Source organism: Leiobunum rupestre, chromosome 1 (genome assembly GCF_980474605.1).
Source record: "Leiobunum rupestre chromosome 1, qqLeiRupe1.1.hap1, whole genome shotgun sequence".
Taxonomy (NCBI): Eukaryota; Metazoa; Arthropoda; class Arachnida; order Opiliones; family Sclerosomatidae; genus Leiobunum; species Leiobunum rupestre.
In genome coordinates this window covers 47,928,737-47,956,468 of record NC_143384.1, presented here as the reverse complement: position 1 = coordinate 47,956,468, position 27,732 = coordinate 47,928,737, and the positions used below count along the sequence as shown (strand labels likewise).

Here is a 27,732-nt window from a genome sequence, read left to right as displayed (position 1 = left end):
AAGAAGAAAGTCATCAGAAATCTCGAGAAATCGTCAGTGAAGCAAACGAAATATTTTGCCCTGCCAAAGGATGGAACTTCCATTGGACCGCAAACGTCGGCTTGTATGAGATCTTCTGGTCGCTCTCTGGGACCTCTCAATAAAGGGTCTCCGACTGTTTTCCCCAGATGCACGCTCCACAGAAACGTTCGCTTGGCTGGAAGGAGACGTTCATTCGTTCCAGAACAGAGTTGACCTGCTGTTTGTCAATGTGACAGAACCTTACATGCCACAACTGCAGGGTCTCATCTATTGCTGCATTTACTTCATGCGCTCGAACACGGACATTGAGAGTTTAGAAGACGCCATTGAAATTTGCCACGAGTTTCACGGGTTGGTCTCGAATGAAATGCATTTGTGGTCCAACATCACGGAAACTAAGACCCCTGTCCTGGGCTGACTTGATAGACTACAGGTTAAGCTTCTACTTCACAATATATAAGATTCTAGAGAAGTGAAGTTTTCCAGCTATTATCACATCCACATCAATAGAACCTTTTCCAAGTGCCTGAATTTTATGACCATTTCCAAGTGTGATAGGAATCGGCGTTTTAAACTTCTGATACTCGGTGAACCAGGAAAACTTGAACGACATGTGATTGGTCGCTCCCGTGGCTACAATGAACTTTTCTGTAGGATCAACGACTGCTTCTGCTGATTCTCAGACCAATAATTCGGCGGTGCTGACGAACTCCTTCTGATTAGTATCCCGTTCTTTCTTTTTCCTGGATCTACACTAGCTAAATGAACCCAAATGTGTTCGACAAGTAAAACAAATCAAGCGAGTTTATTCAATAACAATCAATGGTATTTATACAATTGGAAAAACGTATATTAGTATTTTATTTCCAACCAATAGATAAAAACAAGGTAAGAAATTTTGTAAAAATATAAGTTTACATAAGTGTTTTTCTTCATAATTTTTAATGCGTTAATGAGGATAAGAAATTGATGTATTGATTTAATATACAGAATGATTGTAAAAACGCTCATATTCGACCAAGTTCCTCTAAGGTTATTATAATACGTTAATTTAATTAATGTACAAGATGATGTCCTCCACGTATCCCGTTTCGCTGAGCCGTTAAGAGTATTGCTAGTCAAATACGCAATTTTAGTATATTAGTTACGATGTCGTAAATTCACGCCGGCGTTTGTATGAGATATTAAAAACCATCCGATTTATGAGCCGTACACTACTGAACTTCAGCCTTCGTACGATACAGCTGCACAAACTGGAATATTTATATCATTTTCATAGTTAACGTTTTCGTTCGTAAGGTAAAAGTGGATGATGTATTATTTAAACTAAATATTGCTCAATTAATATAAACTGCCATTAGTTAAGCCTCAAGACCCCTAAACTGCGCTGCTCTTACATAACCATAATTAAACATTTTCATGGTTAATAACGGGATTTTCTCAAGGTAGGTGTATTGAAATTGGTAGATGGTTTACGATATAAGGGTACCCCGAAGTCTTCGTTCTACGAAGTTGAAGTTCGCTTAAGCGCCCTTTTTACGCGTTTCGGAAATTGTCTATTAATTAGCTAGGCCTTCTTTTGGTTGGCACCTAAAACTAAAAAGGGAGCGTATTAGCAGACACTATTGTCAAAATAGCAGCCAGTAGCGTAAATTCTTTTTATGGTAACACATAACAATTATATCGAGAAACTAGCGGACAACGTGAGAAGCTCATAATTTCTCGTGTTCAGCAGATGATTTCTGTTTAATAAATAGCCTTATGTCTGCTAAGCTGACATTTTTTTAACTGAAGCGTTCTTAAAAATAAAGCAGCTCGCGAGTTAAGAATTGGAAACAGGAAAGTGCAAAGGATAGGCCGGAGCCAAATAACTGGGGCCCTGCGTAAAAGAGCCCACAAGCATTCATTTTACGGGTTTTCTATGAAAATGGCCTCACCAACAGCCACACTCTTGCACATAATTTGCCCCGGGGTCCGAAATATCTCTGCATGACTCTTGTTGGAATGGGTAGAGAGAATGTATTGGGGAGGGATTTATTTTCAATAGATTTTACAGTTTTGCCTTGTGAGAGCTACGAGAACTGAGGAAGGCTAGCAGGCTTATTGATTTTAAAGCACTCAGCGGAAACGCTACAGCTATTTAGATGGGTTTTTAAGAAACCGGAAAGTGGGTGCACCAAGAACTGGCACATATAATCTGACGCAATATGTCCGGTCCCCAACTAGAATTTCCGGTTCTTGGTGGATATATGCGCCACCAGTGATGGGCACTCTCCTCTCACCGTGAGATCAGTGAGAGCAATTGAGAGGAGGTGAGATGCTCTAAGCTTCATATGGAGAGGAGCGTGAGATGAGTTTCCAAGCTTTTAATTTAAGTGAGAGGAGAGTGAGTGGAAATAATATTTTTCAAAGAATGTATTTGGAGTGTGAGCAAGTTTAATTTAATTAGTGAAATGCTATGAGAGGAGATCAGCTAAAAAGTTAGTTTGCGGTGGTGAGAGGAGGTGAGTTTGAGTTTACATGTAAGAAAACCAAAACAAAGGAAATATAAAAACATGACCTTCTTGGATCTAATTATGTTACTTTGGCCAATAACAAAACCCAAACATACAATAACACAATATTCTGACGTTAGAAGTCTATAAAGGAGTTAATTACAGTAAATCTAATGTGGCCATCGGCCAGTGATGGTCGTTTTTCTACCCCTATGAGAACAGTTTGAGAATCTGAGAGGAGGTGAGATGCGCAAAACTTCAAAAGGAGAGGAGCCTGAGAGGAGTTTCACAAAGTTCGCATTTCAGAGAGGAGATTGAAAGGAGATGTTTTATGACTTCCATAAACGGAAAAGAGCGTGAGATGAGATCAGATTTTTCAACAAAACTAGCGGGAGTGTGAGCGAGGTTAGATTAATTAGCCAAATTCGATGAGAGGAGATGAGATAAAAGTTAGTTTACGGTGGTTAGAGGAGATGAGTTTGAGTTTAAAATTTTAGAAACGGGAATGAGGTGGAGTGAGAGTTATAACAAAGTTTGGAAAAATGCCCATCACTGTGCGCCACTAACATTGCTAATATGGGCAGTGTTGAAGTAATAAATGACTGGGACTTAACTGACCATTATGTAATTAGTACTACGATTCCATTGTCAACCTTACCTAATACTAAGACTCAAATTAGGAATTACGCTATAAATAAAATTAAAAAATTTAATAATTTGTTAAAAAATTTAAATTGGTGTGATTTGTATAAACAAGATGACATTAATAGGGCTTTTGAATTTTTCTTTGCGGAATTCATGGAAATGTATAATATTTGCTTTCCAATGACTAATGTGTTTGCTAAAAAATCGCACTGCTGGTTTAATAAAGAAATTAAAACGTCGATTAAATTAAAAAATAAATTATATAAACAATATAAAAAGAACCCAACTAGTGAAAATGAATTAAAATATAAAAATCATAGGAATCAATTAAACAATCTGATAAGGAATACTAGAAACAGTTATTATAAAAACAATTAGTTAATTTGAATAACGTTAAAGATATGTGGAAAACAATTAATAAGTTACTCGGAAAAGAAAAAAACATAAAGAAATCTGTTCCTATTTCTCCGGATATCTTAAATAACATTTTTAGTGCAACCAGGCACGTGGGTATAAGTAATCGGGCGTACGCTTGCAAATATGTCAAAAGATGTTCAAACTCTATGCTCTTATTAGAATTTAATAAATTTGAACTGATTTCTATTATTAAAAGTTTTAATGTTGATTCGGCCCCGGGCTTTGACAATGTCTCACCTAGAGTTATTATACAAGCGATAGATAATATAGTGGATCCTTTGTTATATTTAATTAACTTATCTCTGACAAATAGGCAGTATCCTAGCATTCTAAAAAACTCTATTATTACACCTATACATAAAAAAGGAGATTTATATAACCCTTCGAATTATAGGCCAATCTCTCTGTTATCTATTTTTGCGAAAATATTTGATAAGTGCTTCTATCTCAGACTCTTGGATTTTGTTAAAAAATATAAACTGTTGTCAGAAAAACAATTTGGATTTCGTGAAAAATGTGGTGTGGACTTTGCGTTAGGGTCAGTGTACAAAAAAATAATTGAGGCTCTAGACTCTGGAAAATTGGTATTATCTGTTTTTATTGACCTCAAAAAGGCTTTTGACTATATTAATCACGATTTGCTACTGTATAAACTAAATTTAATAAGCGTACGTGGTATTGCTCTGGATTGTATTAGAAGCTATTTAAGTAACAGGACCTCTCAAACTAAAGCTAATCAAAATCTATCGGTCAAAAGAAATGTGTCATGTGGGGTACCACAAGGGTCGATTCTATCGCCGTTATTGATTAACTTGTTTTTGAATGACTATACTTTTTTAGATAAAGATAATAATCTCACGTTGTACGCTGATGACACTTTATTTTTCGATTCAAATTTAGATCAAAGTACACTTTTTGATAATACTAATGAAAAAATTACCCTTATAAATGATTGGTTTAAAATTAATCTATGGGAAATTAACAAAGAAAAAACAAATTACATGATTATTAGTTTACGTAATAAACCTATTGACATTAATATTCATAGTATAAAAATATATGATGTTGACTTAGAGAGAGTCTCTTAGGTTAAATATTTGGGCTTATGGATCGACGAGCACTTGACTTGGACGAAACATACTGATTACGTAGCTAAAAAAATGTCATTTGGTATATATTTATTGAGGAAAAATAGTGATATTTTTAATCGTAATATAATGCGTATGCTATACTTCAATCTTATTTACACGCATTTATCATACTGTATTTTTATTTGGGGCAATACGTCTGCCTACAATATGAACAGATTGTTGACTTTACAAAAAAAAGCTATACGAATAGTGGATAATGCTACATATTTGGCCCATACAACACCTATTTTCGCTAAACTGAATGTATTGAGAGTGGAAGATATCTATGTATTATCTATGTTAAAATTTATTTACAGATCCTTAGTTAACCCAATTTTTAATTTATTTATGTACAAAGTTACCTTGTCATATGGTCTAAGAAACCATAGATCGCTAAAAATCAACCCATCTCGTACAAATCTAAAATTAAACTCAATTTTCCATAGAGTTATTAATCTGTTTAACTCTCCTAATTTATCGGATCTACCAAATAATCCACAGAGATTTAAAAGAATTGTAAGAGAATCTTTATTGTTTAAACACGTGAATCTAAAATCCAACCTGTAACTTGTTTTCCTTGTCTGTAACATAATTGAGTATTTTCTTATTTTTTGTAATTTGTAAGTACTTTTTTTGTTTTTTGTTTCCTCTCGCATTGTCAGCGCTGAGGCTTAAAAGTCAAAAATGACTTAGCCTTATTTATCCTTCTGTACAACCCTTCAGAATTTAATAAACAATTATTATTATTATTATTATTATTATTATTATTATTATTATTATTATTATTATTATTTACTAATTATGCAACTTTTGATCACGTGCCACCACTCAAAAATTGTTTTGATGGGAACATGCCTTCTTTTCTATTTCAGGACACATCGGCCAACACCGAATAGGGAAAAGTCTGGAAATCTCTAAAACCAGCAGTGCTAATAAAATATGGACATGGATGGTCTCAAAGAAAGTTCGCCCATTACAACGACGAAGAGTGTGGTGTTAAGCAAGAGAGGAGTGGTTAAAAATCTGTTTGTACTTTCATTAGCAATTATGCTCCGCCTTTCGGCCAGTCTTCCAAGCTCGTAAGTACTTGTTTTTGAAATCACTAATACCATAAGGAACCAAATTACTATAAATATTAAACTTCCTATTGTTATGATTTTATTTTTCTTACCGAACCTTTTTTCGACACTAGACAGGTTAAGGTAACTCTTAAAAACGTAGAGGGAAGCTTAGGATATAAAATTTATGAAAATATCTTCAAGTCTTTTTTTAATTGTTAGAATAACAATAAAAAGACAGGCTAATCTAGCTCTAGGGGACACTTGTAACAGTATAGGAGTCCCCCTACCATTCCCCCTTAGAAGTCTCCCTCCTTACAGGTCCCCCGACAAGTCCCCCTTTTAAGCCTCACCTACAGGTCCCCTTACAGATCTCCAGATACAAGTCTCTCCCTTAGGGGCCCCCTAAACGTATCTCCCCTTACAGGTCCCCCCTACAAGTATCTCCCCTTACACGTCCCCCCTACAAATCTCTCCCCTTGCAGGTCCCCCTACAGGTCTCCCCTCTTATATGTCCCCCCCCTTACAAGTCTCCCCCTTACAAGTCCCCCCTCTTACAAGTCTCCCCCCTTACAAGTCCACCCCCCTACAAGTCTCCCCCTTACAAGTTCCCCCTTACAAGTCCCCCCCTTACAAGTCTCCCCCTTACAAGTCCCCCCCCTTACAAGTCCCCCCCCTTACAAGTCTCCCCCTTACAAGTCTCCCCCTTACAAGTCTCCCCCCTTACAAGTCTCCCCCCTTACAAGTCTCCCCCCTTACAAGTCTCCCCCTTACAAGTTTTTAGGTTTACAAGGGGAGGCTTTATTATGTCTACTGATACTCTGGCCCAGCTCCTACTTATTATTATAAAATAATAATAAAAATTGCATTTAAAGGCTTCGAGCTAAGGAAATATAGCGCCATCTGCCTTAATTTTGAACGAGCTGACAGCTTTCATATATACAATTTGAAACTCGTTCGTTAGGCGGTGGTACGAACGAAGCCTGTAATAAACCGAAATCTAACATGGCATTAAAATAAAACATGGAATTTTTCAGTCTTGAGAAGCTTTTAAATGATAGATATTCGTGGAAGCAAACACCACGTGTATTTTTCCGCCCACAGAACACCTATCCCAAGAAGAACTTGCATATGTTAGAATGTAAACATATATTTTATCTACGTTTAGTTTCTATTATTTATAACCTTTTTTTCACTAATATAGTTTTTTATATTCTGTATAAATACTCTCTTTGGTTTACAAATAAACACAGTTGATTTGATTTACTCATACAGACCGATGTCTTCATTTTAAGTAGCTAATACTTCGTACAGTTGTTAATTTACAACATGGTAGCAGAGCGTGGCTCGTGTTAGGCGCTGATGAACATCGAGTCTTCGTGGTTGTAGTATCTCTAGTCTTCTCTCGCTGTCGATTCCAGTTCACAGTATTCTTCCTCGAGTCAAGTTGCCAGTCTGTCGCTGATTATTTTCCGTTGACTGTTCAAGATGGCGGAACACGATATCGCTGGATTCCAGAAACTGCAAGGGTCTTCCAACTGGTCGAATTGGAATTTTGGAGTGGAAGTTCTATTAATGGACCAACCAGGAGCATATGAAGTTGTATCCAGGGAAAGTACCATTCCTCTTCCACTATCTACTGGTGTTATTTTCACAGAGCAGGCGGACCACGCGAAGAAGATGGCAGCCTGGGAAAAGGGAAACCGAGCGGCTAAGGTTTTTATAACAAAGATCAGAGTAACTTTCCTCTCATACGACGACATTCCAGTGCACGTGATATGTGGTTGGCGTTATTTAATATGTATGAGCCCAAGACAGAGCAAGAGTCGCTGAATCTGCAATTCGAATGGTCTAAGCCAATCATGAAAAGTCGAGAAGAAACGATGGCTAAATACATTACAAGAATTAGAGAGCTTGTCGATAGGATGGAGGAATTTAACATTAAGCCAAACGACACCAGCGTTGAAGTGAAGATTCTCCATGGGCTACGAGATGATACCGAAACCATTAATGAACTCAGGTTCACCAAGCCAGCATCGACTCACACCGTCGACAATCTCACGTCAACATTGATAGCAGCGGAGAAACGTCACTGTCTTCGCTCATCTCAACAACCAGATAAATCGGTCGCTGATGAAGAAGTTTTTCACGCGAGGTCCAGGGGAGCATCGAATTCAAAGAATGTGACATCGCAAAGGCCAGAAGTCAGTCAGGATGGATCTACTTCCGCTACTTACAAGAAGAACCGTTCTAGCAAGAAAAATGGAAGATGTTTCAACTGCGGCAAGTGGGGGCATTACAAAAGCGAATGTAAAGTGAAGAAAGATAAGAAAAGAGACGACGAAGAATCACTCAACACTGAAGAACTGTTGATCGGAGAAGTCCGAGAAGTATTAACGTCCACTGCATCAGCGGAAGATTTCATCGTAGATTCCGGGCGACTAATCATATGTCATTCAATCTACCCTGGTTCACTGCTTATGTGACGTTTTCGGAGCCGATACCAGTCACGTTGGGTAATGGAAGTCAAATTCACGCACTTGGAAAGGGTGCAATCAACGTCGACGTAATTATTGGCGGCACGACACAGTCCCAAAACTGAAGCGTAATCTCTATTCTATTAGGTCGGCGAAGGAGAAAGGACTTGGCTTTAGATATATTGGACTACAGATGCAGTTCATTCGAAATGGCGCTGTGACGCTGGTGGCAAACCACTTTGGCATTTTTTATACGCTCAACATTCGTATCAAAGTCCCCGAAGGAAATCTTGCTGACACGAACGGTTTTATCACACGAACAAGCAGCAAGTGAAATCAGTACTGGAAAGACTGAATATTGCGTACCAATCAGCAAATGATTTCGGCGGGGCCTGTATCGAAGAGAAGCAGAGCCTAGGCCATTCTTGGAACGAACTCAAAAGTCGACTAGAGTTGGAGAACTAATACATGCTGATGTCTGTGGACCGATGGAAGTTTCTTCCCTAGGTGGCGCTAAATACTTAGTCTGCTTCACCGATGGCTACTCAAGATTCAGGGTAATCTTCTTCCTAAAAGAGAAAAGCTAAGTACGGAAAGCCGTTGACGACATTGTCCAATTCATGGAGAAACAGAATGGCTATCCTATCAAATCCATGTTGACCGATGGTGGTGGGGAGTTCGATAATCCTAATGTCAAAGAAAGCCAGTCGCTGATAGGAGCTCAGTTCCGGAAGTCCAACCCGTACACGCCGCAGCAAAATGGTTGCGCTGAACGGACTAATCGTACCATCCTCGACTTGGCTAGAACAATGCTAAGGGCCAAGAATCTGGCCAAGAATCTACCCAAGAGCTTATGGGCTTTAGCCGTCAACATGGCTACGTTCACTCTCAATCAAGTCGGTACAAGTCGGGTCAAAGGAAATTCGCCCTACGAACTATTCTATAACAAACTCCCGAGAATCACCAACTTGAAAGTCTTCGGTGCCACTTGCTACGTAAAAACCCCAGACGAGAGGCGGGGAAAATGGGATCCGCAAGGCGTGAGAGGATTGCTGATTCGGTAGAGCGACGAAACTGATGGCTACAGGAAACAAACAAACTTGTAAGAAGCAGATATGTAGTTTTTGAATCAGAGCAGTATTATCAATCTAGTGGAACGGTGCCTTTGGACCATATCGACCCAGGGGAAAAAGAATAAGCTGCTGAACTTCCTGTAAAACCAGTTGCTGACGCAAAATCAGTCGAAACTGTCGCCGTCATTCCAGAGTCTGAAAAAAAGATACGTTGTATCCTATCAAACGACGTACCAGAAGGGACAACAAGTCATCTCAAAAATTCTTTGCAGCCATGATATCAGAGGTTGATGAACCACGAAACTTCACTGAAGCCACCAACTCGGAAGATTCCAGTAGTTGGAAGAGGGCTATGGAAGACGAAAAAGAGTCTCTGACAGAAAATGAGACTTGGGATCTAGTAGCCTTACCAGCAGGGAGAAAGGTCCTATCAAATAAATGGGTCTACCGTATCAAACTTCGTCCAGATGACTCCGTTGATCGCTACAAAGCGAGACTTGCCATACGAGGCTATTCTCAGAGGGAAGGAATTGACTACCAGGAAACCTAGACTCCCATCGCACGATACGAAACTATCCGAACTGTCTTGAGCATAGCGGCGAACCAAAATCTTCAGCGTTCCTGTATGGGCTGCTTGAAGAAGATATATGTATGCGGCAACCGGAGGGTTACACCGATGGTACGAATCAAGTGTATACTGAAGAAGAGCTTGTACGGCTTAAAGCAAGCTCCTAGGTGCTGGAACAAATGTTTCACCGATTTTCTCGTCCAATTCAATTTGAAGGAGAGCAAAGCCGACCCATGTTTGTTCTACAACGGCACTAAAAAATTAATTAGAGCTCTTTACATTGATGATCGACTTGGAGCTGTACGCCTGGAGAACACTAAAATGAAATTCATCAACGAACTGCAGAATCAATTCAAGGTTACGATCCAGCCTGCAGGAAATTTCCTTGGTTCGCAGATCAGACGCCTAGAAGACGGATCAGTTTTCATTAACCAAGAGATGTACGCTAAGAAAGTACTCGAACGCTTCAGAAAGCGAGAAGCTAATCCAGTCACAACTCCAATAGAACGAGCCCAAAATGCATCAACGTCGGACGGTCTTGACGTAGTCGTTCCATATAGAGAAGCAGTCGGAAGTCTGAACTTTCTGCCCATTTGTACAAGGCCAGATATATCATTCGCAGTTAGCTTCGTTTTCGATTCCTGGATAATTCAACTCTCGATCATTGGACGAATCTTGCGCTATATCAAAGGAACTCGAAAATTGTGTATCCTGTTCAAGAACAATCACAAGCCTGAAATCTGGAAGCCTTCAGTGGCTCCGACCATAGTAAATAACTCTGAATTGCGGTGATATCTTTAAGGGTCATCTCGAGAAATTAATACCACTAGGGACAATTCTTCCGAGGAGAGGTATATTTTGGCTTGTCAACTTGTTATATTCTGTATAAATACCTTCTTTGGTTTACAAATAAACACAGTTCATTTGATTTACTCGTACAGACCGATGTCTTCATTTTATGTAGCTAATACTTCGTACGGTTGTTAATTTGCAACAGCATTAACCTCGAAAAAAGGGTTTTTCAAAAGTGATTCACCTTTTTAAAGAAAACAGAAAATAGCACGTGTATATCCTTCATTTAACGATATACAAATTAAAAGGTCGTGTACGAGCCACTTCTACAATGCAACTTTAGTACCTTTAAAACTTCCTCTACTTGCCGTGAGATGGCGCGCTCTTAAAAAAGCTGCATGAGACATAAAAATACTTAAATTACTACCAGCGACAGATGTCCCTGTTGGGGTAGGTGATCTGTGCTCCGCTTAACGATGCAAAATGTAAATATGACACTGGCTACTGGAATTTAATAATGTAATTGACTAAGAAAGGCACTTATTACTAAGAATATTTTTACAAAGTTCGTCTGTAATTTAATAACCATACGTAAACATTGATGTTGATAGTATGTGTGATAGTGTGCATGAAAATCGAAAGCAGACGAACAAAGTGTGTAAAGCAGCGCAGCCAGACGTCCTAAACAGTAATCAAAATGAAGAATGAGGACCGGGGGTATCAGTTCCCTTAGGGTATCGTGGGGTTTCACTTTTTCTATGCCGTATGAGAAAATCAGGACCGGGGAGGTATTGTCGGGTATCGGGATTAGAGAATGAGAATTGGGTCTAATATTTTTTCATATGGTAACATGGAGTTTTTTGGGGTAAACAGTTTTAAAAGGTTTTGATTGGTATTCGTTCTAATAGAGTATCGTTGAGTATTAAAATAATTAAAGGTAACTTATAGGCGAGAACGGTACGTCGTGTAGATAATAACAGGGCTCAGTTAGAAATATGTATAAGCTCGGGGGCTCTCTTTCGGTTCGGAAATGACGGGGTTTCAGTTAGTTATATTAGATTCTCATGCTTCATGAAAATGAAGTATACTCTGATTAAAGACGAATGTACAAAGTACAGAAAAGAGTTATATAAGAACTTTGTTAACGGAATAAAATTTACATTTATCTTATAAATTACTTCGATTTGGTTTCCTCAATTTAAGAAATTGATGTAAGTACAACTTTCTTGTCTACCCATACATTATACGATTAATTTTAAATATTTAAAATTTAAGGAACAGCAGTAAGGTTTTCCAAATTTCGTGTACGAAAGGAATTGCAGTAACCCCGGAATGTTTCACCCGACGGAGGGCAAGTTCATGCAACTGCCGTGGGAGTGCCTTCAAATATCAACCTTCATGGACAATGATTCTACCCTAAACCCAGTTAAGCCCTTTAACGGAACAGACACGAAACGAGTTGAACTATGTATTTTTAAAAACAGGAGAGAAGTTGATGATGAGCAAAATTTTACAATGATCTGGAACGAATTACGCGAAGCGTTACTTGAGGAAAGAACTAATTACCATAACCGATCATCCATGGAACGAAGTGAAATGCGTTTATAGAGAAATTAAGTTATGTGTAAACGAGGGACTTTAGTGAAATCGAGCACCCCTCGCAAACTCAACATCACAGTTTAATGTTGGACTGGAACTCTAGGGTAGAAAAGCACTTGTTTGGTGCGATGACTAAATGGAGTAATTTCGCGAATACATCAAACATTTATACTTTTTTAAGTGGGGACTTCCTTAGTCGTATTATGGCATATATTTTATGTGACTCTAAAATATTTTGAATAAGATTGACGATGAATGAGTCAAAAAAATAAAACGTTTTCGATATAGCGAGCATGCGTTTTATTTTTTAACTTATCGTAAGAAATGGATCCCACGACGAAACACCCGTTTACTGGTCTCGTATCAGGGCCCACGCTATGTGGGCAATCGAATTTCATAGCTTGTTTAATAAAACACAATAAATCGTGCATTCATAACTCACAACAGCGAATAAATTGGTGTTATACTGAATACCAACCCGTATTATACAATTCTGTTTTTGAAATCAATCCAATAGTTGAATTTCACGAAGGATTATAAGTTACAGGTAATTTGAGCTCTAGAATTATATATTTTATAATCCTTGACGATTTAAAATGCGAGATAGAGAACAATAAAGAAGATACCAATTTATTTATACGAGGGTGGCATCATCGTAATACATCGGTACTGATTTAAATGCAGAACTTGTTTTGTCACTGAAAAGAGGTGATAACTCTCAAATCTCAATTCGCAATACCTCGTAATCTTCCGATCCGCTAGAGACGTCTCCAGCGTTTTAAATATTGCAAAACCAATTTCCCCGTTTAATACCCAATTCCCTCTTGACGCTTTTCGTCAAGCTGTGCAGAAGCCATATTGCTATTTATTAATTGACTTGAAACCAATTACACTAGAGGAATTTAGGCTGTGAACAGGAATAATACGGGATAAGAACCTGCCGTTTTTGTGTCTAAGTGAAAATGAACAGAACCTACACCAGAGTGTCAAAGTGTAATCCCAAGAAGCGGAAGGCTGTGCATACATGTACTTAGTAGGAATGTTAAATTTACAGATGGTCAAAAGAGACGGTTATAAAAGCATCGCTCAATTTCACATCATTTATGTGAAAAGATTCCTTTTTCTCAAAGAAGAGATATATTAGTTCAAAAGGTTGGTCTTCTACCCTTTTTACTAGCACCGCTACATTCAGTAGCCGGAGCCACGATAAATCGTGCCATCAACAAGTAAATGGCTTGCATAACGGCATTAGTTCCCGAAGACGACCTTCAAAGAAAATAACGAATTAGCGCAACACCAAGTGCCAACTTTTTATAAAGAAATGAAAATAATTAACTCGAGCGTTAATAAAAGGGTTAATAATACTATAGTGAGTACGTTGAAAAAGATTTTTAACCAAAACGAATTCAAAGTGACGGAAATGACCTTTGTGTGTGAAGACGTTCAATTCGAGTTAAAATTTCGGGGAATATATATTTTTTTGCGATAAACTTGGTAGATAAAGCGTGAATTGTAGAGCAATTTATTCGATCGTTTAACTGGGAAAAATACTAAGATATACGTTGAAGCACTCCAAGATTTAGTTACCGCGTACAATTACAGTTACCACCAAGCGATCAAATGTTAACCAATCAAAGTAACCCTTGAAAATTCTAAAATCATTTGAAATACCCTGTACGGTGATATTGACGAAATTGGTGAAGTTGTAAGAATTAGCAAACAGAAAGATCTATTTGAAAAAGGGTACCTTGCTAATTTTTTGGTAGAACTGTTTCGAGTGATTTAGCGGATACCAAGTCAACCGCCAGTATTTAAATTCGGAGCCCATTTTAGGAGAATTTTACAAGGAAGAAGTGGAAAAAGTGGGAAAAGATCCCCAATCTTGCGCTTTCAAAATTGAAAAAGTACTGAGAGCGTGAAGGAAATCTGACAATTTCTTAGAACTTCTGGTGTGTTGGAAGTTATACGGACCGAAATTTATCAGTTGACTAAGAAAGAGTTCATATATTACTTTGCTCTCCGATTCTTCACTAAATTATTTAACCGATAATTAAATTATCTAATTAAATTCAGAAATTATCTTCCTGAAATTTTCACCTGAATGGCCCTCATGAAGTTGGATTAAACGAAATAAGTTATCCTTCAACGTGGAACAAAATCAAAGAAAAAGGGGTTTTACGAGTGTGGACATGAAAGGTTTTCAAAGACTAAAATAGCTATTTTACCTGAGAGAAACTTCTCTTCAATAGAAGATTTTATTCAAATGATCAAATTTTAAGATAAAAGCGTTGAATTTCAATACAAAACAATTAGGAATCGAGTATCAGTTTATTCAGCTTAAGATTTCTACTGTTCTGTACCTTCTGATATTGCGATTATGATGGGGTTACTCTTAAGCGAGAAGATCTCGAAATTAAGGAAACTATTTTAGCAGCTGATACTAATAAACATATAACAAATATAATAAATAATATTTATTATTCCCTTCGGCGAACCTATGGCTTATCATGGAAACACCTTCCCGTATTCCACTTTCTATAAATAGTTGAATATCTAGCTTATATCCTATAGTAGTTCAAGTCTGACTTTCGTCATGTGCAGAGCACAATCAAGTTTATAATAATCGAAGCAAATTTTACGAATAAATAAATATCAAAGTAAAACATATATGTTTTGGCTGTAAAAGCATACAAGTAATGTCTTCTTCCTTTATTAGACCAAACCTCTGCATGAAAAGATGAGCATCTTACCTGTAAAAATGTAACACACTTTCTTAATTTCGTGTGTTATTTAAACGTACTTTGATAAATTATGTAAAATAACTGGTATGAACTTTCCCACTCGTATTTTAAGATTACACGAATTATGTGTATTCCACGAAAACCTCCTAAAGAGGTAAATTGAATTAACTATTTTATATAATCTATAATACAGACCATTATTTACCAGTGTAATGACAATAGTAGATCCCTAAGTGTAAGAGTTTCTGAGCAAACAAAGCAATGAGTCGCTTTCAAGCACATTTCAATTTATGCAGGTGTTAGATCCATTGGGACATTCTTTTCATTAAACTGGAAAAAATCTGTTGTTCCACCAAGACTTTCCAGAAACACGTCGATGGCATTTGTTCCTCTATACGTTCGGTATATCTAAAATATATTAAGGGTCGTGGTTTTGATAAAAAATAAATATATAAAGCAAAAACATATCATCGGGGCCTATGACAATATAACTAAAACCTCAAGCTTTGTGCTTCGTCAGCTTTGTGGTAGAGGATAATAGTGAATCACGAAAATCGATTCGTTTTCTCAAAATAATTGTCACGAAGTCCGCAATTATTAGTTAGGGTACTTTGTAATAAAATATTAACACTTAAATAAATGAAATGGTAATTAATTAAATATAACGTACTTTCTTTGTTAAAGGCAATAAAAGTCGCTTGATGACTTGTGCCTATTGTGGTGCCTTGGGTATTAAACAAGCTGATTAGTATTATTATTATTATTATTATGTAACCATTTAAAATTGTTATTAAACGTGATTTAAGCAAACTTCCGTTTTGCAAGGCACGAGAGCCGCTTCATATTTTTAACTGAAACCCAGAAATTTTCCGTATAGAAAAGGAGCTTGTACATATCTCTTAATGAAACCTTTTACTTTCTACACGCCAAGCCGTTCTCGCCTATACGTTACCATTAATACCCTATAAGATTTTATATCCCACGATACTCTATAGAAAAATATTCGACGCAGTCCTCATACTCTCAACCGGATACCGGACAGTACGTCCCCAGGCTCTCCAGTCATGATTCTCTCATACGTTATAGAAAATGTGAACTTATACCTTGGTCCTCATTCTCTCATTTTGATAACCACTGTCCTCATGATTATAGGACTTTCTGATAATTTCGAGGGAATTTTTGGGGAATGCTACAATTTTAAGGTCGTACTATACAGGGTGTAGCAAATTGCTCTGGGCAGGCGTTTTTAGATAGAGTTTTGAAATTTGCAGAGTATGTGTATTTAGTTGAGAATGTTTTATTTTATAAATTTCAGAAAAAAAGTGAAAATATTTCATTGATTTAAAATTTTAATTTTTGACCGACAGGTGATGGAAGAAAAATGTCAATGAGAAAGTACAAATAAATAGAAAAGATATAAATTAAGTTTGTTCGATCTAAAAAGACTAATTTGCTACTTAGTTAAGAGGCAACAAGGTTTTTCCGGAGCTTCAATTGTTTTTTAAGACTAACGCATATCAAGGTATCACAATAATATTTTTTATTCAATTAGTGATATAAAGTTAAGCTAGTTTAACTTTGACCTAATTTTAGTTTTAAAAACATGTTCCTTTTGTTTATTTTTGTACAAAGGGTAATTTTCAATTTGATATTTAAATCAACGTTTTCCAAACGACAAATCACGATCTCAAGTTATTTCGACAAGCGTTATTCCGTTGAGTGACGCGCTTAATGTTAAAATAATTTTTTGGTGAAGCCAATCAAAACCCCCGTAGCGTATGTCAGCTATTGAGAATTGAGTACGCGCTACCCTTACACAAATCTCAGTCATAACAGCGTTCTATGAGCCCTTCGTGGTTTTCAGGTACCTGGGAATGTTATTCCTTTGGTCCGATGAACTGGTCGCCAAATCATCAACGAAGAAGACGATACCCTTCCCACTTCGATACATACCCTCAAACAGTATTGGAAGTGTAAGTAGATACTTAGGTTTGTCATGGAGCCACGCCTGGAGGACCATTCACAGACATAATTTCAATTCATATCGAGCAACACTTCATCAACATATGGATCGTAGATTTGACTTTAAAAGCAACATGTCAATAGATACTCCGACCTTTCTGGATCTTCTTCGAGTGACCTATGAGTGTTGGTTTTCAAGGGATGGACTTTTTTACCACCAAAACATGCACATGTTGAGTGATGTGGATCCTCATTGTGGATTTCCTCACTACAACCAGTGCAATTTTGGTTAAAGGTAAGGGCTGATTCATTCGGGGATCGAGTCATTGGCCCTTTTTTGCCAAGTCGTCTAAATGAGTTGAACTTCTTAGCTCTGTTGTTAAATGAAGTTGCGGACGCTTTGGAAGATATTCCTTTGGCCAACTATGGACGTCTTTTGTTCAAACATACCGAGCTGTTGTAGACCATCTTAATGCTGAGTTCCAACAAAGATGGTTTGGACAGAATGGATCAGTTCATTGGCCTCCAAGGTCTTCAGACCTCACACCGATGGACTTTTCCTATCGGGTTTCATCAAAAGCTCATGTTTGCGACGCCAGTTACGAGGAACTCCTAAATTATCCAGCATGGTACATCGTGCCGAAAAATGTATCGCAGCAAACGGAGATGTTATCGAAACATACCTCTATTTCAAATTATTTTTATTTGATTAAATCGAAAAAAACCTTTGTAGAAATTAAACTAACGCTGTAAGTAACATGTTTTGTAAATCTAGTACGTCGAAGTTAGACCAGCTTAATTTTATATCACAATTTGAATAAACAAAACATACCTCCAATAAAACCCTGTTGACCTCATAATTAAGTGACAAAATTGTTTTTTCGATCAAGCAAACTTTATTGCTACGTTTTCAAATATCCTCTACATCCTTCTTTTTGTCATTTTTTCTTGCATCACTTACCGGGGAAAATAATTTGAAACCATGATTTTTTTTACTTTTTTCTGAAATTTAGGAATTAAAACGTTCCCAACTAAATACATATACCCTGACAAATTCCAAATTCTATCTAAAATGGTATTTGAGAAAAGCGCCTGGTCAGAGCAATTTGGAACACCCTGTATAGTATCCTTTTTTAGATAAATCTTTATTAGCGTACTACGAAATCGATAATTTAGGGGCCACAGCGCGTATCTCAATTCCTTTACGTTTATTTCTTTAACAAATGCAGATAATAATTACATTCACTTCGACGTCATCTCCTCACACGAATCGACTTGACGTAAAGTCACGTGACTCAAAGACTATATAATTATAGCGTTCAGCGTTGGTTACGCTGGGTTTTACTATTTCCCGGCAAATGATTTGGGTACAATAATTTGGACTGAAAGATATTTAACTTTTAGTCTTTGTAACGATAATTTGACTTGGCAATCTGGCAAAGCTGCTGTGAAAGTAGAGTTTAGAAGCTCCACCTTCCCACATTCTTGGTACTAAGAGTGCATCAATTTAAAAAGAAAGTTCTCTTATTTTAAAACGCAAGCCACTAGTCAGTAGTGGCCATTTAAAGAAGAAAAGAACTGATGTCAAATTGACGTACCGTTGAATGCCATCTTGACACTTAATATGATGTATTTCACCTCGCACTATTTTTTGGACGAAACGTATTTTGAAAAACCAGTGCTAGCCCCCAAGTATACATACGTGTTTATGTATTTTCATTGTTCAAGTATCCTGACGTAATCAGTGGAAATTTTAACACTTTCTTTTCACATAGTAAAGTAATTTAACCTTAGCTTAAATTTCACTTTTATAAACAACAACACTCTGAAAAACAAGATGACGTAACCCAACAAATGAAATTAAGAGCCTCTGCTACGTTGAGACGCTTATCCACTTATCTAATTGAACGCGGCTCTACGGTTGTAGCATTCGGCAAAGTCAATGTGTTTAGTTGCTTAATAAAGATTGATTAATATAAATATATTAAGATTTATTAGTTGCATATAGATAACTATTTACAAGTGCAACATAATGCATATTGTACAATTATACATCTGAACGTGTCTGATATTAACCCACCGGCTTCTTGCTCGACTTCCTCACGCCCCCTGGTGGGAAAACCCCTAAATACAATCCATGCCAGATTTAAGCGGTTTAATACTACCCTGCCTTTGGAGATATGTTTTACAACAAATTACTGTAAAAGGTGCTAGAGTTTCCCTTCCTAGACAGGGCCGTACTCGGACCTTTCTTTGCCAGATCATATGATATCATAAGCCCTTCTGACTGAAAATGTGAATGAAGGTATGGCGGCTACGTACGCACTGGTGGGCCATTGTCGTAGCGGTCCTCTAAAACCTATTCAGGCCCGTTCTGATTTAGGTCCTACAAAATCCTTTATACGACCCTGTTCTCGGACTGTAAATTCTCCATTTCCATCGAATAACACTAGCAGTATAGATTGATGCATACATAGTTTCATAGTATGATTGATGTTGTTAATTGCAATTTTCTTCTTAAGGGAACTTCAAAGCAGCATTAACATCAAAGACGGACTTGGAATGTACGTAGGATCCGCGTCTGGTTTCGCCTCTATGTTTGCCACACTAATACTGCCGAATTTAGTCATCAACAAAATCGGTCTGAAAAGAACCTTGGTATTTACGCTATTGACGTCCACCTTCAACTTGTTCGCCAACATGGTGCCGACGTACTCTGTCATGATGCCGGTCGGAATTATCAGCGCCGTTCTTGGCGCGTCGCTTTGGCCGGCAAAGGCGACGTACCTCTCGGTGCTCTCGGAACAGTGGTCCCAGGCTTTCGACACGAACTTGGAATACACCACCAGCTTCCTATTCGGGTTTTTTTACGCTTTCTATTATTTCGGGTACATTTGGGGTAACGTGGCGACGTATATCATCTTAACACCGACGCAAAATCAAAACCCGATGTCTGGAAACGACTCGGCGCTATGTGGCTTGTACTTCTGTGATGCCGAGGCTCAAATTTCGAACCCGAATTTCGTTCGACCTCCCACCGAGAAAATAAACACTCTGTTCGGCGTGTTCGTCGCGATGCTGTTGCTGGCGGCTTTGGTCGTAGCTCTGTTCCTAGACGATTTGAAAAACGAGAAACAACAGCGACAGACAGTGTTTAAGCTGCTGTATTCGACGGCTTTGTCTATTGTCCAGCCAATTCATTTAATTCTTTTGCCAATGAGTATTTTCAGAGGCATGTCCAGTAATTTCTTGACTGATGAATATACCAAGGTGAGTATTTCTAGAGTAGATGCGATTTAAATTTACCGCCAACACAAGGTATCGCATCCTGTGAGCGCAATTCCGAACTGTCCTCTTTTTGGGAGATCTATGCCGTTAGAGAGAGATTAGAGGAAAGAGGATTGGCGTTGTAGTTTCATTTTTGTAGTATGTCCCTATTAAACAGTACCTTTTTAACCTTTTAAGACGAGTTATTCTGCTGATTGAAGGACCATAAAAAACCTTTCTGTACCTAAGGATAGACATTTTATCGAGGGGCTGATCACTCACGGTAATCGGTGTACTAGCGTGTAGCTTTGACTATACTAAAGTGATTACGTAACTGATTATATAACTAGCATTATCAAAGGTTGTACACAGTTTAATTTGCCTGTAATCGGTTATAGAACTTAAGACAGTGGTTATAAATATAATAATCAGTATATAAATAGATTTCATAATCAGACGTGCAAAATTCGGACACGTGCGCCTTACGCTCGTAGCTAAGTGGAAGATGATTCGTTGGAAGATTTTACGAAACAACTACCTGGGCAAAGTTGGGTTAACGCTTTTATCGCCGTATACCGGATTTCAGATTTGGCAGTGTGGAATTGAAATTTGAAATTACCAAAATTAAGGACTTTTATTGACTGCAGTACGATATTTCCAGGTCAATTATAGGTTACCACCCTCATAATTACTAACCCCATTTAATTTTCATTTAAAGGAAAAGTCCAGGTTGGGTAAAACTTGGGTCTATTTGAAAGATCATGTTTAAATATACTAAAAAATATCAGTCGCAAAATTGTATCTTTTTTTAATGACGAGAAATTAATTTTTAAACGAGCGAAATTTATCGCCAAGCGATCTGCCATTTTTTGTTTCGGGGTGACGTTTTAGGACTTTAATCACGCGCTGTTCGCGCTACAAAAGGCTTTAACAGCGCTCTGTTCCCCGCGCGCGCTTGCTCCGCGTGCGGTCTGCGGAGGGAAGGTGAAAGAAAATGGCAGCTCGCTTGGCGGTAAACTTGGCTCGTTTAAAAATTAATTTATCGTCATTAAAAAAAGATACAACTTTGCGACTGATATTTTTTAGTATATTTAAACATGATCTTTCAAATAGACCCAAGTTTTACCCAACCTGTACTTTTCCTTTAAGCAATGAATAGCGTTATTATATGTCAACATTTTTTACTTAACTCTCGGTAATTGTAAAATCATGGCCGACTTTGATTATTGGCTGTGCGCTACATAGCGGCCAACCCAATTGAGTACGTTTCTATGCAAATGAGCCGACACAAAATTATCGCTAGGGGCGCCGTTTCCATACAGACATTTTCTTCTACTTTATATAAAATAAAGGTGGGGAATTCGGACTAATTCTACGGAAATATAATTTCGGTGTAATTCAAGAGTTATCTTTAATAACGAAGGGTATTTATTAATAATTTAATATATTTTATCGTGTTTTGAACAAACCTTTTTCGATTTTTAACGATTTATTTCAAATTTCGGGAGAAAAATGCAAAAGAAAACCCGCCAAAACGGGAGTAAGAGGGAGGAGGGAATTAGGATTTTGAGAGCGCAATTTTCGAACTCTGTAGTTGGGCGTCGCATATAAGCAATAATGCCTTCTTGCTGTGTACCGAATTGCCCTTCCAACAGTTCTTACAACAGTAAGCATTTAGTATTTCATTAATTTCCATCAAATGGAAATCTAGGAACATTATGGCTCAGTAATTCGAAATCCGCGTCAGATTGTGTTTGCAGCTTGCATTTATTGGTTTCGGATTATATTGAAGGTTTATATTTTTAATTTTTTATAAATATTTTTATTTTTAAAATTTCATTTTCATAACTATAATAATAACTATTTAATTTAGGTTTAAAAGTGAGAAAACTTAAAAAAGAGAGTGTTTCGACTATTTTCTCAGAATATCCCAGTTACGTGTACCTGCAACCGCGAAATCCGAAGAAGAGGAAACCTATAGATAGAGGTTCTCCCGCAAGACCTCAAAAACAAGCTCGAGTTGAACACAGTACTTCAATTTCATAAGAGCCCAGATGTTCAGGAGTTACGAAAAATTGTAAAATATACATTTAGATCAAAAACTAGCAGCTATAACTAAAGAGGCGGAAAAATCCGAGGAAGATCAAGCAGTAGTTTTTTTAGATCTCCTTAAAAACTATTAAGCTAAACGTCCTTCGTGGCATCCAACTCCCCTGTAGCACATGAAGTCGTGTTAGGGTCGGGGTACGGTCGAAAAGTCGCTTTATAGTCGACGACCAAATGCCGACCTAAAAACGTCCGAACGTTTTTCGACACTAAAACCGTAAATCCTTTTTTGGGACTATTTATGGTCGGTATTCCGACCAATATCCGACTTAAAATAGACCTTACATTTAATTATTACCGCTGTGGCACAAAGAGTCGATTTAAGGTCGTGCTTTGCCAATTAATCGCTCAAAACTGTGAAACTTTGGCGATTTAATAAAACAAATTGATTTTTTTTTAAATAACTTCCTTTCTGTATTATATTTTTTAGGAAAAAGATTATATATTCAATCTGAGAATGTTTCCTTATTAAAAATATCTCAGCTCAAGTAGGTTACATTCGTATAGCTAAATATGTTATGCTAAGATATTATTAATGAAGATTTATTCGTTACTTTTTTAAGCCCCAAGAAAATCTAGAACTCTGTACTCTAGATTTTAGAGCTTTCCGATTGACGGAAATAAACTCATTGTTTCACTCCCATTCATAGTTTTATTAGGTCATTTTCCGTCACTTAAAATATCAAAAAGTAAGTCGTTTCGACGTAATTATACAGTACATTCTAAGTCGGGATGACGTCGTTTCGGAGTCGGTTCTTAGGTTTATTAAAAGGCGGTAAAGAGTCGACGTTTTGTAGGCGGCCGACGGTTGGCCGACCCTTTTACCCCTAGGACAATTGGACCCTAAATCCAAAGGTCGGCCGACCGTTGGCCGACTTTAGTGTTTAGTACCTTTCGCCGACGTCGGCCCGACTCTAATTTTCCACAGGGGCTACTGTTAGGTTATCCGCTGTTTGGAAATTTGGATCTCCGAAGGGTTACAGAACACCTCCGAATATTGGTTTTCTGAAACATCCATCGAAATCAACCCTACAAATGTACGTCGGCAAAAATTGATGGTAAAACTAGCATCACAAAAAGGCAATTAACAAGAGGCTCTTTTTGAAAGTAAGGAAGCTCGACACTCATGATAATTATGTTTCCCTTGCAAAGGTTCAGATGAAGACATCTATGAAGGAAAGAAGGAGCCAGTTGTGGTGAACCCGCTATTGACGTTTTTAATAAATGGTCTAGCTAGTTCCTTCTCAATTCCAGCTGCGTTCTTTTTTTTCAAACAACTGACGGGACACGACCTGTATTTTTTAACACTTTTTGTGAATCCAGAAGTAGAAGATTGCGGCTTTTATATAATTAGGATAGTTACCGATAGTCACAAGACAAATGTAGCAATGATGAGCAGTCTTGGGGGATCAAAGGAGCTGAAACCGGAAATTACACATTCTCACAATAATCAGCGCGCACTGTTCCTCAGTTTGGACCCTTCTCATATCATCAAAAATGCCTGAAATAAGTTGTTAGACACAAAAACGGAAGAAGGATCGGAAGATATTTCGGTCATTCACCTTAACGATATGCAAAAAAAAGAGAACAGTAAAGCTGTGAGAGGTTTAGCTAGAAAATGCGTAGACCCCAGCAATTATGAAAACATTAGTATCAAGAGAATTATTGCCATTTTTTTAACAGATGTAGTGTTGTAAGTCGGAAAATTTTCCGTACTTTTCCGAAAAAAATAAAAAAGATTTCATTCCAGGATTATTCTAATATATTGTTTGCCAATTTAAATGAAGCGGTGTTTTCGCCTCATTTTTTCGAATAGACTAGTTTACTGTTATTAGACATTTTGTATCGATTAAAAGATAAAATAAACAACTCTTACTAGAAGTCATTGCCGCTCTAAAATATTTTGAAAGTTACAGTTTCAGTCATCCGAAAGCCAGTTTATTCAAAATAGCTAAACCTACCATTAAATAAATGGAAACCATTCAGAAATGGTCCGACATCCCCAACGTTTGCAACAGACACTATGGCATTGTATCTCGAAATCCTAACAAAAATCATATCTTGAGCCTCGATGACGAACAACTCCTCTGGCTTGAAATATCTTTTCTCGAATACCTAGAAGAGATCAAGTCGATTGAGCAGCAAGAAATGCTAACCAACGAAATATACCGAACAATAACGTTAACAACCCAGTCCACTGTAGCTTGCATAAAGTACTTACAAAATCATGGGTTTGTGTTTTTGTTGACTCGTTAACTCACCAACAATCCAGTTGAAATATTTTTAAGCTCTTTTCGACAAATATCAGAAGACAACGATATGTAAGACGCTAGAGCAGTGGTTTTTTCCGTCGAGGACATACTAAAAAAGGAATTATTACATCATCGGATCCATCAGTCCCATCATCAAACGTAACAGATGCGAATCAAGACAAACTGAGCCCTCAAATGACAATATTTCAGAAAACTGCCCGAAAATTTAATAACCTTTTTTAGTTTTCCCAGAAAACCAAAGATCCACTCTAAAGTAACGAGTAAAGCGTACATGACTGTGTATATTCTCATGGAATCGGAGAAAAGGTATATTTATTGCTCTTGCATTGAGAACGATTCACAGGCCGGCAGTAGTTCTCCGCTTCTGGAATTAATCAAGCATTTAAACAGAGGAAACCGGTAAATCCCAGCCGTCCATTAACCTTGGTAGTCTCGGCAACTGTAACTTACGTAGATCATGCCTTTCCGTGCGTTAAACACCCACAGGGACTTTACTCGGAAATTGAGTCTCACGTGTAACCCAACTTGGAGTTCTGTCCTGTTTTAGCTCACCACAACAAAAATTATGCCAAGATAATTGCCAAGCTAATCTGCGAAAAATTGGTTCCCCCTGTATTAGACAGCATTACTTGCACTTTCTCGGCAAGATTTGAAAAAGTGAAAGAACTTACCGAGAAAACACAGAAATTGCATTAATATCATTTCGAATTGTATTTAATATTGTACAGATTGTTCAGAACTCTGATCCCACATAATCACATGGTTTGTTGGTTTTGTTATTATACGTTTATAACAGGATATTGCACAATAAAGTTTCTAGCCTCATCTTACGGCAACACACGACTTTTATTTCCCTTTTAAAACTAAAAACATAATTAAAATAAATATGTAAATGCTTAAAACTATTAAATTAACAATAAGAAATAACCTTTTCTTAGTTTTAATCTAAAAATTTCCAAAAATTATTTAGGTAACTAGTTTTTTTTCATTTCACCGCCGTTTTTATATTGAAGTCAATAGAGTGTGGATGCAGCGCCATTTAGTTCTTCCTCTCATGGAGCACGTGGCGCTTATTTCGGAAACAAGGGCTGAGAAAATGCCGTTAAACTAAAATTGTAGCTCAGACTTTGAACTCGCTAAATTAAAACGAAAAAATAATAATTGAAATAAACATTAAAGACGTTATAAAACAGCAGAATAACTTCACGGTCACTATTGAAATCTTAAATCACTGCAGGTGCAGCCATGCTGTTCCGAAATATTCCCCCAACTACGAAAAACCTTCCGAGACCGGGGAGTCGTTGGAATGTATTTTCACATCAATGGCGTTAAATAGTCGCAATGTGGAGTATCCATATTGTCACCCTCTGAGAAGAATGAAAATAATTGGAATATTTTCAGGCTTTCGTGTCCTGCAGTTGGGGGATCCACAATATTGGTTTGACCATGATCAGCCACGGACTCGTTTGCGGAGTGATGTCTCTATTTCTGGGCAGGTTGGTTCGATACACTGGACGTCTTCCGCTTTTCATTCTGGCGTTGGTCCTTCAGATCGCAGTTTGTGTGATCATAGTGGAATGGACTCCCAGCCCTGAAGATAAAATCATCTACTATCTTGTGCCGACCTTCATGGGTGGGTGCAAATCAATTTGGGAGTCGCAAGTTGCGGGTAAGCCACTTAATAAGCAGTATCAATATCACCATTTGGTAAGTGGTTTCGGCCCTGTGTCCCTTCCTCATTGCCTTTCCATCGCATCTGGGACCGTTTCTAAGAATTAACCAATAGGCAAAGGTCAAATTGACCAATGGTTCAGTGACTGAGTTAAGGTATTAGTAATATGTAAAAATAAATATTATAAACCCACTCTCGCCTACTTGGAAGTGGAAGTTCGTCACCCTCAATTTTTCGTGACCCTCTTTCGCAAAGAAGATGGGAAATATGCAAGGCTGTTACCAGAGGCAAATAAGAAACTCCCACAATCTTAGGTACTTGAAAGCATTCTTGCTCAAACTTTTATACAAGTAGTATCAATATGCGACTCGATAATTCAAGTCAAGGCCGTGCACAGAGATTTAGGGCACTGGGTCCAATTATGTCATTGCTGGTCCTTCTAGTGGTAATTTTCAAGGGTGGAGTGCTAATAAAGAGGAATGTGATGGGCCCTATATAATTTTATAGCTGCGGGGATTTCCCCTTTCCCTCTGCACGGTGCAGATTTTAGTTGCACAAGTTATTCTTAAGATAGGGCCAGAGTAGTGCTGGAACAACAACTACTAAGCTGTCTGCTATTTTTGATATGCCGACCGACTACTCTTGAACTGATGCAGGATTTAGTCTTAAACGGGTTCAAAACTAATTTTAAGTGTAAAGCTTTTTCTTACCCTGGGTTCTACAATGCTGTTAATGGAATGATTAATTCTATATTTATGGCGGATTAAAGAATTGCTCATTTTTCTGGGACGAAAATATAATTTTTTTTCAATATTTTAATGTAAATTATTACGATTCATAATCATGATATCGAGTTTTAGGCCACCGATTCAGATTCTGCATTATTTGTATGTCTACAATGTGAATTTGCATTGTTATAAGTTTATTTGGCCCCAAAATATTCATGGAAATTTTATTACCCCAAAATTAAAAAATGTATACTGAATATATTTTAATATTTCAATACCTTGTCTAAAACTTATCAAGCTTTTGTGTTTGTAGAAAAAATTATTATTAAATTTAAAAATTAGGCTAGTGGAATTGAATGACGGAAATGGTAACTTGATGTAATGAATGTCATGTCAACCATGAATATCGAACCAAATCTTTAAGAATACATTTATTTTGACGTTCACTGCATTTGACAACATTTCAGGGATTTACGCGACGGTCTTTCCCGGAGATCGAGACGTGGCATTTTCCATCTATGACGTGGCCGAGTCCGTTGGCGCCACTGTTTCGCGAAGCTACAGCGTGACGTTGTGCATGTGGTCAAAACTACTCATTTACATGACGATGTTCACCTTCACATTTATTTGCTACCTTATGGCGGAATTCCAGCTCCTCCGGAAATTTCAAACCTATAATTTGTAGACTATAATTGTAAATTTCAATTT

The 27,732-nt window shown here is 37.5% G+C and overlaps 1 protein-coding gene across 1 annotated transcript; it reads left to right on the top strand.

Annotated features, from left to right (window-relative positions):
- Positions 1 to 1,294: 1,294 nt before the first annotated feature.
- On the top strand, positions 1,295 to 27,732 carry LOC149963118 (UNC93-like protein). The gene is made up of 5 exons (XM_090180381.1): positions 1,295 to 1,466; positions 5,581 to 5,787; positions 19,501 to 20,248; positions 26,026 to 26,293; positions 27,492 to 27,732. The coding sequence occupies exons 2-5, from the start codon at positions 5,648 to 5,650 to the stop codon at positions 27,707 to 27,709; spliced, it is 1,374 nt and encodes a 457-aa protein (XP_090036507.1). The 5' UTR covers positions 1,295 to 1,466; positions 5,581 to 5,647; the 3' UTR covers positions 27,710 to 27,732.

Bases quoted from the DNA above. Each gene is read 5' to 3' on its own strand.
- LOC149963118 (XM_090180381.1), top strand. From the start codon at position 5,648: ATGGACATGGATGGTCTCAAAGAAAGTTCGCCCATTACAACGACGAAG. The intron at 5,788-19,500 runs GTAAGTACTTGT...TTTCTTCTTAAG, and splicing joins TCGGCCAGTCTTCCAAGCTC to GGAACTTCAAAGCAGCATTA. The intron at 26,294-27,491 runs GTAAGCCACTTA...ACAACATTTCAG, and splicing joins TTGGGAGTCGCAAGTTGCGG to GGATTTACGCGACGGTCTTT.